Source organism: Rousettus aegyptiacus, unplaced genomic scaffold (assembly GCF_014176215.1).
Source record: "Rousettus aegyptiacus isolate mRouAeg1 unplaced genomic scaffold, mRouAeg1.p scaffold_m13_p_2, whole genome shotgun sequence".
Lineage (NCBI taxonomy): Eukaryota > Metazoa > Chordata > Mammalia > Chiroptera > Pteropodidae > Rousettus > Rousettus aegyptiacus.
In genome coordinates this window covers 77,658,091-77,670,299 of record NW_023416295.1, presented here as the reverse complement: position 1 = coordinate 77,670,299, position 12,209 = coordinate 77,658,091, and the positions used below count along the sequence as shown (strand labels likewise).

The following is a 12,209-nucleotide window of genomic DNA, read 5'->3' as shown; positions in this document are numbered from 1 at the left end:
TGTTGGGCTCCCCAAAAAACATTGCATTCTTGACTTGCACACTGTAATTACTTCTAGAAAGATTTTTCCCCCTGAATCCTGAGCCCTTTCTTTTCCTTCCTTACCCCATTTCTTCAACAGAACTCCTTCTATTGACCCCAGCATTTTTATTCCTGGAACTGATGTTATTCTTAACTAGTCTTAACTATTCAGTGGGAAGAGTTCTGGCACTATGTACTTTTTAGCCAAATACGAAACTCTAAGGTTTTTTCTTCCATTTTTTACCTAACTGCAATTTACCTACTTTACTAGTGCAGTGTGAAGATTAACTGTCCTCAGGTTACTTTCATATCTGTGAAGGCTTTCCACCTCCCCAGGGCACATGTTCTCTAAGAGACAGGAATGAAATAGTAATAAGAGACTTAATGTGTAGGAGCCTCAAATAATCTGTGCTGTGTTACAGTTTAGACAGCCTGCATCTCCCTAACACTCTGACAAAGGCACTGGAACGGGATCAACAGTCAAGTGTGAAAGGCTCAGAGAGCAGCACAAACTTCCCTTTCAAAGCCCCTCAGAGGAAAGGCATCTTACCCACCCGATTAAGTGGCTGGGACAGGCCTGGGGCACTTGCTGGGCAGGCAGTGGGGTTTGGCTGCTCTCATAGTTAGTCACAAATATTTGACGGCTCGTCCCTCCCAATGAATACTTCTGATGCCTAAAGGTTAATCTTGTGCATTCTTCAAGGTACTACTGACATTTCGTGCAGGATAATTAATGCTTTGTCACTGGGAGCTGCCCTGTGCATTTTAGGATGTTTAGCAGCATCTCTGGGCTCTGCATACAGATAGCAGTTGCCCCCAATCTAAGTTATAACACCTCAAAATGTCTCCAGCCGTTTGAGAGTCCAGTGTGAACACTGGAGGCATTACTTGGATTATGGGCGACCTGTGCAAAAAAGTCCTCCTCCCCCAGGCCGGTGGGGCTGCCGTGGAGGCCTGCCAAGTTGCACTTCATTCTGCTGCCCCTGCGTGAGGCGAGGGACACACGCACCTTCACAAATGAAACGTCATCTAATTCATTGCTCATTTATTTAGTTTCAGATCCCTTGCCTAGCTTTCTTTCAGCCCTGGCAGCCATAGATTGCTAATTTAAACTCAAGTTGGGTAGTTTTGGGGGCGCTGAGATAACCATGCGGGGAGAACGTTCATAAAGAGTGACAAACTGTGGGGGGCTCTCTTTCTTTCAAAATGTCTCATTAGAGTCCCCAGACTTGGCCTTCCTCTCTCTCTGTATCCTATAGTCCAATTTAATTGAGCGACGGCCTCGCCACGGCACACTGCTCTTTCGACAGGAGGGTAAACTCATTCTGTCCGTCATGACATTTGCTTTCTTAAGGGCCTCACAATATGCAGCCTAAATAATTAAATGCAGGTCACATCACTGCCTCTCTTTTCAAGCCTATCTAAGGGCACAGTGGGTTCTTTCTGATGCTTAGCTTTTGACCACGTGATTTTTAGAAGCAAGTAAGGTTTTCTGTTTATTTCGATTTGTTATTGTGCACGACACTTCTCCCCACTAAAAACCCCAAACCTCAGCATGGTGCAAATCCAAGCTGAACATCTGAAAGGGCTGTGGTTTTTCTGATGGTGGATAAATTGTGACAGTAAGAAATTTGAGACCCTTCTTCCAGTAAGGGTCTTGGAGTAGCCTGCTTGTCATGGTCAGTACTTTCCATTTGTCATCCAGGAAAGTTTGATACTAGGAGACAAATCCCTTGTGTTTTATTGCATGTGTCCATTCACCTCCAGTTGGGATGGGCTTGTCAAAAATAAAGCCAATCTTTAAAATGGCCTAATAAGAGAGAAGTTCCAGGAAGGACTAAAACTAACTCTCACCTGTAGTGTCCATTTTAAACAGTAGATTTCTCTGAGGGAACTGGGAGTGATTATAATGAGTTTGGACTTAGTTTTACCCAATGCTGATTTAACATATTACAGAGATTTGTCATTTTTAAGACATGTGCCAGATAAATGCTTTAAAATAGTTGCAACTTTGCCTGAATTCTGTATAATATAGAAAAATCTGATTGATCTATTAATAGCCAAAGTTCTTGGCCTTGGGAAGGTAGGGTGGCAGTGTTTTTAAAATTCATCATCTCTGCATAATCAGTTGTGAATCTCTAAATGTTCAAGCTGAGGAGTTAACTAGGAACTGGAGCCGTTATCCTTCAGCGTCCCTTTTTAACATTGTTCCACAGTCTTCATTTCCTTGCGTTTTTCTAATTAGTGCAAAACCAACTGTTTTCCACTCAACTGCCCTGGCTCTTTGTAATCTGTTGAATGTAATCACCTTCAAAGGAAGAAAGCGTACCTCTTGTTCAGGAAATCGGGGCTTGACTAGATGAGCATCGTCAGGTGGCTGGTTGAGAAGCTTTACTTATTTAACCTGCTCATTGCATTTTGAGTGTATGGGGCTTGAGGAGGGAGTGGGTGGTCTTGAAAGTGAGGCCTATAGTCTCCAGTGGGCTTTAATTTGCAGAAGTAAATTTATGAAAATTAATAAGAATTAGGAATTCTGGTTTCTTACTCTGGCGATCCAACAGTATAGACAGTAGAACACAGCTGTTTGGGGTCCTAGATTATCTCCTCTTTCGAGACGGTGCTTCAAGTCTGTAGGTTCGCTTACAAATATCTAAGGAGCAGGGCTATATCGCTAACCTGTCCCCAGCCACCAGTGTCCTACAGTGGCCTGGACACTGAGGAAGAGATAAATAAACCAAAACGAACTAGTTTAGAGGTCAACTCTCTTCTTTGCTATTATTCTTTTTCACAGTCTTGTTTAACAATTAACCAGTTCAACTTGAAAATTTTCAAAGATCAAATATCAGAAGAGCAAAGGTTCTGAAACTTGGTCTCTTTTAAATCTCAAGGGTATGATATATTTTCATCAATAAGAGTGGCTCTGTGACAATAATTCCAAAATTGGAGCAAGGATTATGAAAATCGAGCCAGGGAGCATGGAGCCACTTACAAAAAAAAACAAAACAGAATTCTGATATGACTCCAACAGCTCCTATGAAGAGCCATCACTGAAGAATAAGCTAAAATTCTATATTCTTGAGAAAAATTGGAAAAATGGATTCACTGCTCTCTCTAGCATAACCCTCAGAAAAGGGGAAATGTGCTTTTCAATTTCTCTCTGTAGGTAGCTGCTCTGGGTCAGGCCCAAATGGATGACAGATGTGTGCACAAGGAGCTAACCAAAACCTTAGCCAGTTCTGTGAATTAGATGCATTTTTATTCAACACTTATGATTTAACATTTATTAAATACCTCTGATGTGCCAGAGCCTGTGCTAAGTGAAGAATATGAATGAGAAGCAATCTTGGCACAAATGAGAGAGCCAAAAATTAGTATAATCTCAAGTGGCCAGTGACGGAAATAAATATAGTATATATAGGAGAACAGACTATAAAGGGTACTTGAGAATGGGTGATGTTGGAGCATCTGGGAAGACTTCCTGGAGGAGGCATAAAGTGTGAACTGAATCTTAAAGACTAAGTAGAAGTTACATGAAGGTTAGAGAAGAAGGATCTGAAAGCCATTTCAGGAAGCAAGACCACAAAAGCAAAGGAAGGCACAGAAGTCCCTAACGATATCATGTGTTCAGAAAAGAGTGAGCATTTTGATGACAGATAAACTTTAATATAGAGAATGGAAAAAGATAAAGTCAGAAAGGCAAAGCCAAGGTGGGCTTTGTGAATCTCATAAGAAGAAGAGATTAGATTTTGTCCGGGGGTAATGGAAAGTCCTTAAAGAATTTTAAGCAAGGGAACATGATGGGATTTTGCACTTTGGTGGCTGCATGGATGACGCATTTGAGTAGGAAGGGACTGGCAGTAGGTTGACTGGAGCAAGGGACAAAAGGAGGTAGTAGGGCTATGTAGACCAGATGAAGGCACTATAGCGGAAGAGCTGGAGAGGGAGCAGATCTGAGAAGTATTTGGGAGGGAAGCCAGCAGGACCCTGGGACACCCGGGACGTAAAGAAAGAGTCACGGACAACTATTAGCTTCATGGTTTGTATAGTTGTCCCTCAGAATCCACAGGGGATTGGTTTCAGGACCCCCTGCAGATACCAAAATCTACAGATGCTCAAGTAACTTATATCAAATGGCTTAGAACAATGCTTGCAGTCAGCTCTCCACATCCACAGATTTCCCAGCACGGACTGAAAATAGTGTTGCTGAATCGTGGTTGGTCGAATCCGTGGATGTGAAACCCATGGATACAGAGGGCTGGAAGGCTGGCTGTATTCCTAAAAGAACGGTGAAACCATCAGTTAAGACAGAGAGCCTGAGAGGCAGAGGTTTCTAGAGAGTAAAAGAGAGGTTTCAGTTTGGATTTTTGCCCTACAGGTATCTGGCAGGGTCAGTGATGGCAGCGGGCAGCCTGGTAGATGAATCAGAAGCTTAGGGGAGAAGCCTTGGTTAGAGATTGTTATGTTACTTTTTACCACCCAGGTCCAGCAGGGTCAGCTGGGGGTGAGATGCTCTCCTTGCCTCCATCTGGAGATGAGAGCTTCATTGCTGCAGTTCCACTGGGTCTGTCCTCATCCTACATTCTGTCTGTGGCTCTCTCTCTCTCTTCCCCTGTCCCTTGCTCATGCCTTTTCCAAGACCCTGTCTGTGGGAAAGAGGAAGGAATAATTGTTACACCCAGCTTGTCGAATTAGAGTGGGTAGCTCTGTGGAAACAAAGCCACAAAATTACGCCTGTCTGCAACCTCACCCACTGGGGCACCTACCCCGCTCTTAAATTCTGCTCTCACTGCTGACTCTGTTTTAACAACCTGGATTTTTAACACATATTTCAAAGTCAAGCTAAAGAAATCAACCTTGAAATAAGAGATGTATATTTACTTTAGTGTTTTATGTGCCCGGAGGCAGGGTTTTGGAAAGCAGGTTTCTTTTGCCACATTCGGTGTGATTCAAAGAAGCAGGTGGAGATGAAAAACCAAGGAAGGTGAAGTCATAGGACACTCCGTTTTAAAGGGAGGGTCCCTCAGGCATGCTGGGAGGCAGGGTGAGTGGCTAATGACTGAGCAGCTAATGCGAAGGGTGGTGGGGAGGGCACAGGGTGAGAGCCCTTCTGAGTGTGCATTTCCTAGAAGTTGTGGAGGACAGATTGCCACTGTCAAGCGTGCTCCTCTCTCTGAGGAAAATTTCAGGGAACGAGGGAGAGAGCACATGTTTGAGAAAGGGCAACTATCTTGGAGAGCATCCAATAAGGCTTCAAGATCTATAGGCAAGTTCCATTCTGCAGGTTGGGACCTCTATTACAAAATCTTGTTACTTAAAGAGAGAATGCGGGGGGTGAGGGCGGGGAGGCAATCTCACATTCACAGGCACATGTGATGAAAGCAAGGCAAAGCAGAGGCTTGAAGGCAAGAAAATCTCCTGCACATCCAAGGCACGCACTCCTTTTAACGTTTTTCTCTTGTTTCTTTTTTTTTTTATTATTCTTTTTTTTTTACATATCAACTTTGCCTACAACTAAAAAGTTAATGGTGTTGCATCTACCCTGAATGCTTCTTCCTAGGATTTGTTAGAAGCCAGCAGCACCCAGAGCCACGCCAGCTGTCTGCATACCCACCTTCTTGGCAGTACCATCACCCGCCAGGGCTGAGCTGTGCTCGCTTGGCGAGGCAGGGTGCATTGTGTGCAGATGACAGTGCTCTAGAAACAAGTCTGCTTTTATTATTTATTTATTAGTATTAGCGTCAGGTATATTAGCACAATGGTTAGGCATTTACATAATTTATAAAGTTATTCCTCCAATTTCCCTTGTACCCATTTGGCACTATACTTAGCTATTGCAATATTATTGACTGTATTCCTTATGCTGTACTCTAACCCTGTGATTGTTCCGTAACTACTAATTTGTACTCCCCCAACCTCCTCCCCTCTGGTAATCACCAGCTTGTTCTCTGTATCTGCGAGTCTGTTTTCATTTTGTTTGTTCATTCTTTTGTTCCTTAGATTCTGCATGTAAGTGAAATCATATGGAAGCAACCTAAGTACCCATCAAGAGACAACTGACTAAAGAAGTGATGGTACTTATATATACAATGGAATATTATTCAACCATAAAAAATGAAATCATACTATTACTACGACGAGGATGGAGAATATTATGCTGAGTGAAATAAGTTAGAAAAAGGCAACAAGTCTGCTTTTAAAGGCAGAAGAAAGGATCTTGTTCAGTGTGCAGCATCCAGGGTTATTCTGCCTAGACCTCAACGTCTCATCCCAAAATGCACCATTACCCATATACTAAAGCAACAGAATGAAAGAAGCCTGCTCCTTGCAAATAGGAATTTGCTCTAGTTGGAGGGAATATGATGAGCCAAGTGAGTAGAGAGAGAAAACAATTCAGGCTGAAGCTCACTTCCTTCTGCAGCACAGAAAAAAAAAGTTAAAGGAACCAGTTGCGCAAGTTGAGTAAGTTCACTGTTCATCAGGATCCACAGCCGTCATCTAATGCTTATTTCTATTGCTCTGCACAACTCATCTAAGCATAGCAGTGTTAAAACTTGAACTCTAAAGTAAGTGCTCTCATACTCAGGTACTCCCTCATTCTGAATCAGACAGTTTGTCTTAATCCTATTTCCTTTTTCAAGACATTTTCAAATTGCCCTTAGACCATCCCTTTGCTCCTCTCTCACTGCTTTCCACCCACTTCCCACTGGAAATCCACTTCCAGAGAGAGAAAGATGGGACCATTGTATATAAAGATCATCTCTCTCTTTTTTTAGTAACATAGCAGCTGGAATCATGAAATCCTCCCTGACATCTTTCTTCATGTAACTTCTAAGACACCACACTCCCCGACTCTCCTCATCCCTCACTATTCCTGCTCAGTCTCCTTTGCTGGTTCTTCCTTTTTTTCATGCCCTCTAAATTTGGGAGGACGATATGATTATGTCCTCTGCATTGACACTCCCCCCTCTCCTGATCTCATTTGGACCTGGGGCCTTAAATGCCATCTACACGCTGACACTCAAATTGACATCTCCAGACCAGACCAGATCTGCTGAACTCCAGATGCACACAGCCCACTATCTAGTTAATACCTCCATTTTCTTAATGAGCATCTCAAACTTAGCATGTCCAGAATTAACCACCAATCTGCCTCCCCAATCCCCGACACAAGGCCTACTCCATTCCAATCAGGAGAACAGCATCCCTTCTAGGACCTAAACCTTGTAGCCATCTGGTTTTTCTTTCACCCCACCTGCAACCTATCAGTGAATTGTGTTGTACTTTTAATTAGATCTGGAAGCAGACCATTCTCTCACTCCTTATCATACAAGCCATATATGATTATTAATATTAAAATGTAAGTTAATAACAAAAAATTGAAACAGGAAAAAAGTATATGTCAAGTGAGAACTCTTAGGAAAATTATAGCAAAAATTAAATTTAAAAATTCAGTTTCTTACTCCCACTAGCTGTATTTCAAGTGCTCACGGGCCACATGGTACAGGACAGTGTGGATACAGAACATCATCACCACTGGGAAGGGCTCTCTTAGTGCTGCTCGCTCCTTTTACGGTGACTGCCCTAGTCCCAGCCACTAACATCTCTTGCCTGGATGATGTGATAGCCTCTTAGTTGGTTTTGCTTCCTCAGTCTTTACAACACAGCAGCCAGAGTCATCCTTTTGAAACACCTATGCTCAGAGATGTTCGAAAGCTCCCACATATGTTTCTCAGAGAAGAAGCAAAGTACTCAGAATGGTGAGCAATGCCTTACCAGTTCTGGCCACTTTTACCTATCTCACCTCATCTCTCAGTCTTCTCCTTGCTTTCTCTGCCACAGTCACATTGGCTACCTGCTGCTCCTTTAGTACTAGCTGTTCCCTCTGCCAAGAATGCTTTTCCCCCAGATATCTTCCTGGCTCACTCCCTCTCCTCCTTCAGCTCTCTACTCAAACATCATCTTCTCAGTCAGGCTTATTCCAAATGCTCTGATTAAGTTTTAACATCTCTCTGCCTTCCACCACCCTTCCCAGAACTCCTGCACCATACCCAGCTTTGTTTCCCTGTAGCACTTATTTCCTTTCAACAAATGAGATACATTAATAGTTTATTATATGTCTTGTTTACTGTCTGGCAGGGATCTTTGTCCATTTACTCGCTGATGGAAAGCTGGCCTAGAGAAGGTTTCAATACATATTTGTCCAATAAATGCATGGTGTTTTAGAGCTGGAAGGGGCCCTGGAAATCATTCTTGGATAGAGCAGTTGAGGGTCAGTGAGGTGAGGTTATTCACTGTAGACCCACGATAGGTTCTAGGAAAGAGTTTGGACTATAAGCTGGACTGACCCTATGCATCTTAACTGGGCAAGCCTCGTGAAAAATAAACTCCCCTTTCCCGTTATCTGTCACAACCAGAGGGACACTGACCAACAACAGAGAGCTGATAGGGACAACCACCTAACTCAAATGTCAAGGATGTTTTCCACTTTCTTCTTGGTAAACCTTGGCAGAGTTCGACCATTGATCCTGCTTCTTAATGGCTGGTAGGAAGCAAGGAGCAGCGTGGAGGCTCAGGTTAATGGCTGTTCATACATGCCACTCTTATGCCCCCATGTCACAAATGCAAGACTCTTGGAAAACTGGAAACACACACGGTGGCGAGATTATATTTTTCCCTAAAGCAACATATCGGTCTTGTTTTAAAAAAGAAAGTCACGGTTTCATCATACAATTGCTAAGTTAGTTTTTGAGAAAAAAGGTTGGTAAGTATGAAAAGAACAACTCTCCAATGCATCATTAAAATATTTCTGACAATCCAGAATAGATTAGAAGAAAGACAGACACCAGATCACATTTTGTGTTAGGGGTACATCTGTCCTCTTGCATGTGTAAGGAATTGCCATCTGACTATACATATTTTTAAATGCCTCAGGATGATGATTTTTCTACTGTCAATTCTGATTCAAACAGAAATAGTGTGGGGGAGTTTTAACCTCATGAACAGACCTGTTCATAATGGCATGGCTAACAGATCCAGAGCTACAGAGCACGGTACAAGCAAAGAGCCTGGTAATTCTATCCATGGCTCACGGGATGATTTAACTTGCCAAAGTATGCAATTAAGAACAAAGTTATCTTTATAGTCATTCCTTCATTACTGAGATAACTCAATTGGAGACTTTTTGGGAGATGCCAGATTTGGAAATAAAATCTTTACAGACTGCACTGCAATGTCATGAAGATTATACCAGAAAACAAATTGATGCATGTAGAACAATCTTCTGTATGTGCCAGAAAATGCAATCTCAGGAGTTGGGGGAGAGGTGGAGGCAGAGCACAGTGAAAGGTTTAATCGGCAGCTTCCCTAGGAGAGAGGAACTCCGAACGTCCAGTGTGCTCCCCGTGCGTTACCTGGGGTGGCGCTCTTCATTGTTTTCACTAATTTGCCCCTTCCAGCTCCAAAACCATTATTTCCATAGTCCGGGTCACTGTCACTATCACTGCCACCGCTGGCAGAGTACGAATGCATTCTGGGTACCTTGTCCTAAATGGGTAATATGAGACTGTTAAGATTATTCACACAAATCAAACTTGGGCAGAAAATCCTGTGAGGATGTGAAACAATTTCTATTTTTGGCTGTTGCTGTGTACACAAAATGCCGTGCCCACTGCCCCACCCCCAAGAGCAACTCAGCTCGGCCTGTCATGTGTGTGCGGAGCTGGCGCAGTCCACTCAATTACCAGAGCTGCAGAAACAGGCCTGCACTAATGAAGCCATTGACCATACTCTGCCATTGTCCCAGGCATAGGAAAGTCCCCCATTACCTGCTCTGAATTTTGCACACTTCTTTATAGGGTCATATTTTTCTCAAGTGCCTATTAGAGCTGCTGTTCCAAGCCTAATGGCTTATTTATTTAACTGATCTCATCATTGGCTTTCAAGTATTAGAGGGTATGAAAAAAATCAACCTTGGGAACAAAAAAGAATAAATGTTTGCCTAATTTATAATTTTCTTCCAGCTTCTGAAAGGATATGAGCCTTTAGGAAAGTATATAGTTGCTAACCCTATATAATCTTCAAATCTACTGACAGTTCACTGGTCCAGGGATGCAATCTCCCCTTTTGTTCACATGCACACTCAGCCTGACCCACCAGGATGTCACTGGTGGGGCAATTGTGCAATGTACAGGAATTGCTGAAAATGGTTGAAACTCTATGAACAGTTTTTATCTCTGTCCACATAAGCAGAATACTGGATCTAAGACTGCAACTCCTGTGTTTGGGCCTTTCTTTTATATTCGCAGACTGCCCTGTCAAAGCCAATTATTTCCCATCCATCGCAGACGGTTCAGGCTCAGATGTACAGGACGGGTCTCTAAAGGCTGTTTGGGAGAGTGCCATTTGGTTGGAAATTATATAGATACATTTCAGAATATAAGCTTTTTCAGCTGAAGTTATAAATTCAAACACTTACTCATTTCCATTATTCCTTCATTCATTTACTCATTTATCCACCCATTTAACAGATGCTTATTGAGTATGTACTCTGTGCCAAACAGTATGCTAGGTTCTGGGAGTACAGAGCTCAATACAGGAGATATGAGTAGTCTAGCAAGGATAATGTCCATGAAGCATGACAAGTCTACTGGCTATGGTTCCAGGGGAGCCCTATGTCTAGAGTCCCTGCAGGACCCCAGTAACACATTCTAGGTATGATGAGATGCATTTTTCTGTCCCTCTATTCAACAAACAGCAATTGAACCAGGCACTGTGCCGAGTACTGAAAATATGAAGCTAACTCTTGCTTCAAACTTTCCCTCCCTGGCAGTCGATGAAGCAGAATTCTAAGTTCCAAGCCACAGTGGTGATTCTTACAAGACGGGGCAGAATTTTCAATGGGCAGAGTTGGTGGAAGATGATGAGGAAAAGGACCCCAGAGAGGTGTGTGTTTTGGGGGATGTGAATGTTGGATGAGGAGCACACTACCATCACAGGTAGAGGGGACATCTCCCTCCTGGTCAGCAGTGAGCAATTCTCTTTCTTGGAATTACCCAAACCTCTTTGCCACTGTCATCATCTGTTGTTTCTAAACTATTTCCTAGTTCAATTTTGGATGTCTTTTAGGAGTCTCTCGATAATGCTGGGATTGGGAGAGCCAAGGGAGCAAAAGCAGAAAGGGTCAAGGAAGGGCTGGGAAGCTCTGGTAATTGATTCCCTACGTCCTTCCTCCCACCCTTCTCACTGCTGGACACCAATAAACACCCAGAGGTGAGCCAGCATCAGGACAAGTTTCGGGATAGTGAACAGGTTGAATTTAGCCCAAGTGTTTAGCTCGTATTGATAAACAGGACGGGGTACAGGAGAGAAAACCAAGTAACCTGAGGAATGACTGAGGAGTCCCTGAGTCATGAGCCCCTCCCTAGGTCCAGGCACACACAAGGAGGCCTGTGTGTGCCATCTCAGGGTAGATGAAGAACCCAAATTATAAGGATAGAAGGAATGAGGGTCTTACTGTCCCTGGCAAGTCGTTTGACAGTCTAGGGCTCAGTTTATTCATCCCCAACAGGAATCTAATTATACCTGCTTTATCTGTCTCATAGGAACAAAGTAAATGTTAAAGTAACTGAGGAGATAATGAAAAAAATATCATCAAATCACTTTAAATGGGGCTCTTATGACTTGGGAGAGAGAATGCCTGTTCCACAACATCTTACCAGGGCAGAGTATCCACACCTTGAGAATCATGGTGCAGATCCATGGAAGCACTTTGAATTCTGCTCAAGAACCTATGGTGTTACTTAATAATTCAGGAAAAAAGGTGAGCCTTGAGCCTGGGCTTTTGGTTACCAAACCGACAACAAATACGACTTAGATCGATCACAAAAGTGTTTAAGGAGTTCACCATCAGGATTAACAGGTGGAGGGCATCCTCCTGTCGGTCATTCCTTACCTGGGTCTCCCCCGAGGGGTCTTCGCCTCCCCAGTTTTGAAGCAGCTCCCTTTCCATTGTGTCTTCAGCATATTCAAATGATGAACAAGTCTGAGGCCTTGGCTCTGCTTCATTCTGCATTGGGGAATTGATTTTTCCTAAATGAGGAAATGTATGTAAAAATCATAATTGGCTTTTTTTTCAATTTTTTACAAGTTCAGGTAGGAGGATGGGGAAAATAATAAGAAATAATAAGAAAA

General features: G+C 43.0%; 1 protein-coding gene across 20 annotated transcripts in view; it reads right to left on the bottom strand.

The window, feature by feature from the left end:
* The window catches only part of NCKAP5 (NCK associated protein 5), a 909,219-nt gene that overhangs the window by 45,061 nt on the left and 851,949 nt on the right, over nucleotides 1-12,209 (bottom strand). For 18 of the 20 annotated variants that reach the window (XM_036235766.1, XM_036235765.1, XM_036235763.1 and 15 more), the window contains one exon: nucleotides 11,971-12,107. In XM_036235766.1, coding sequence (XP_036091659.1) covers nucleotides 11,971-12,107 — 137 coding nt within the window. Of the gene's footprint in view, nucleotides 1-9,430; nucleotides 9,564-11,970; nucleotides 12,108-12,209 lie in introns of all 20 variants that reach the window. The other 2 variants (XM_036235778.1, XM_036235774.1) reach the window with 1 other exon arrangement.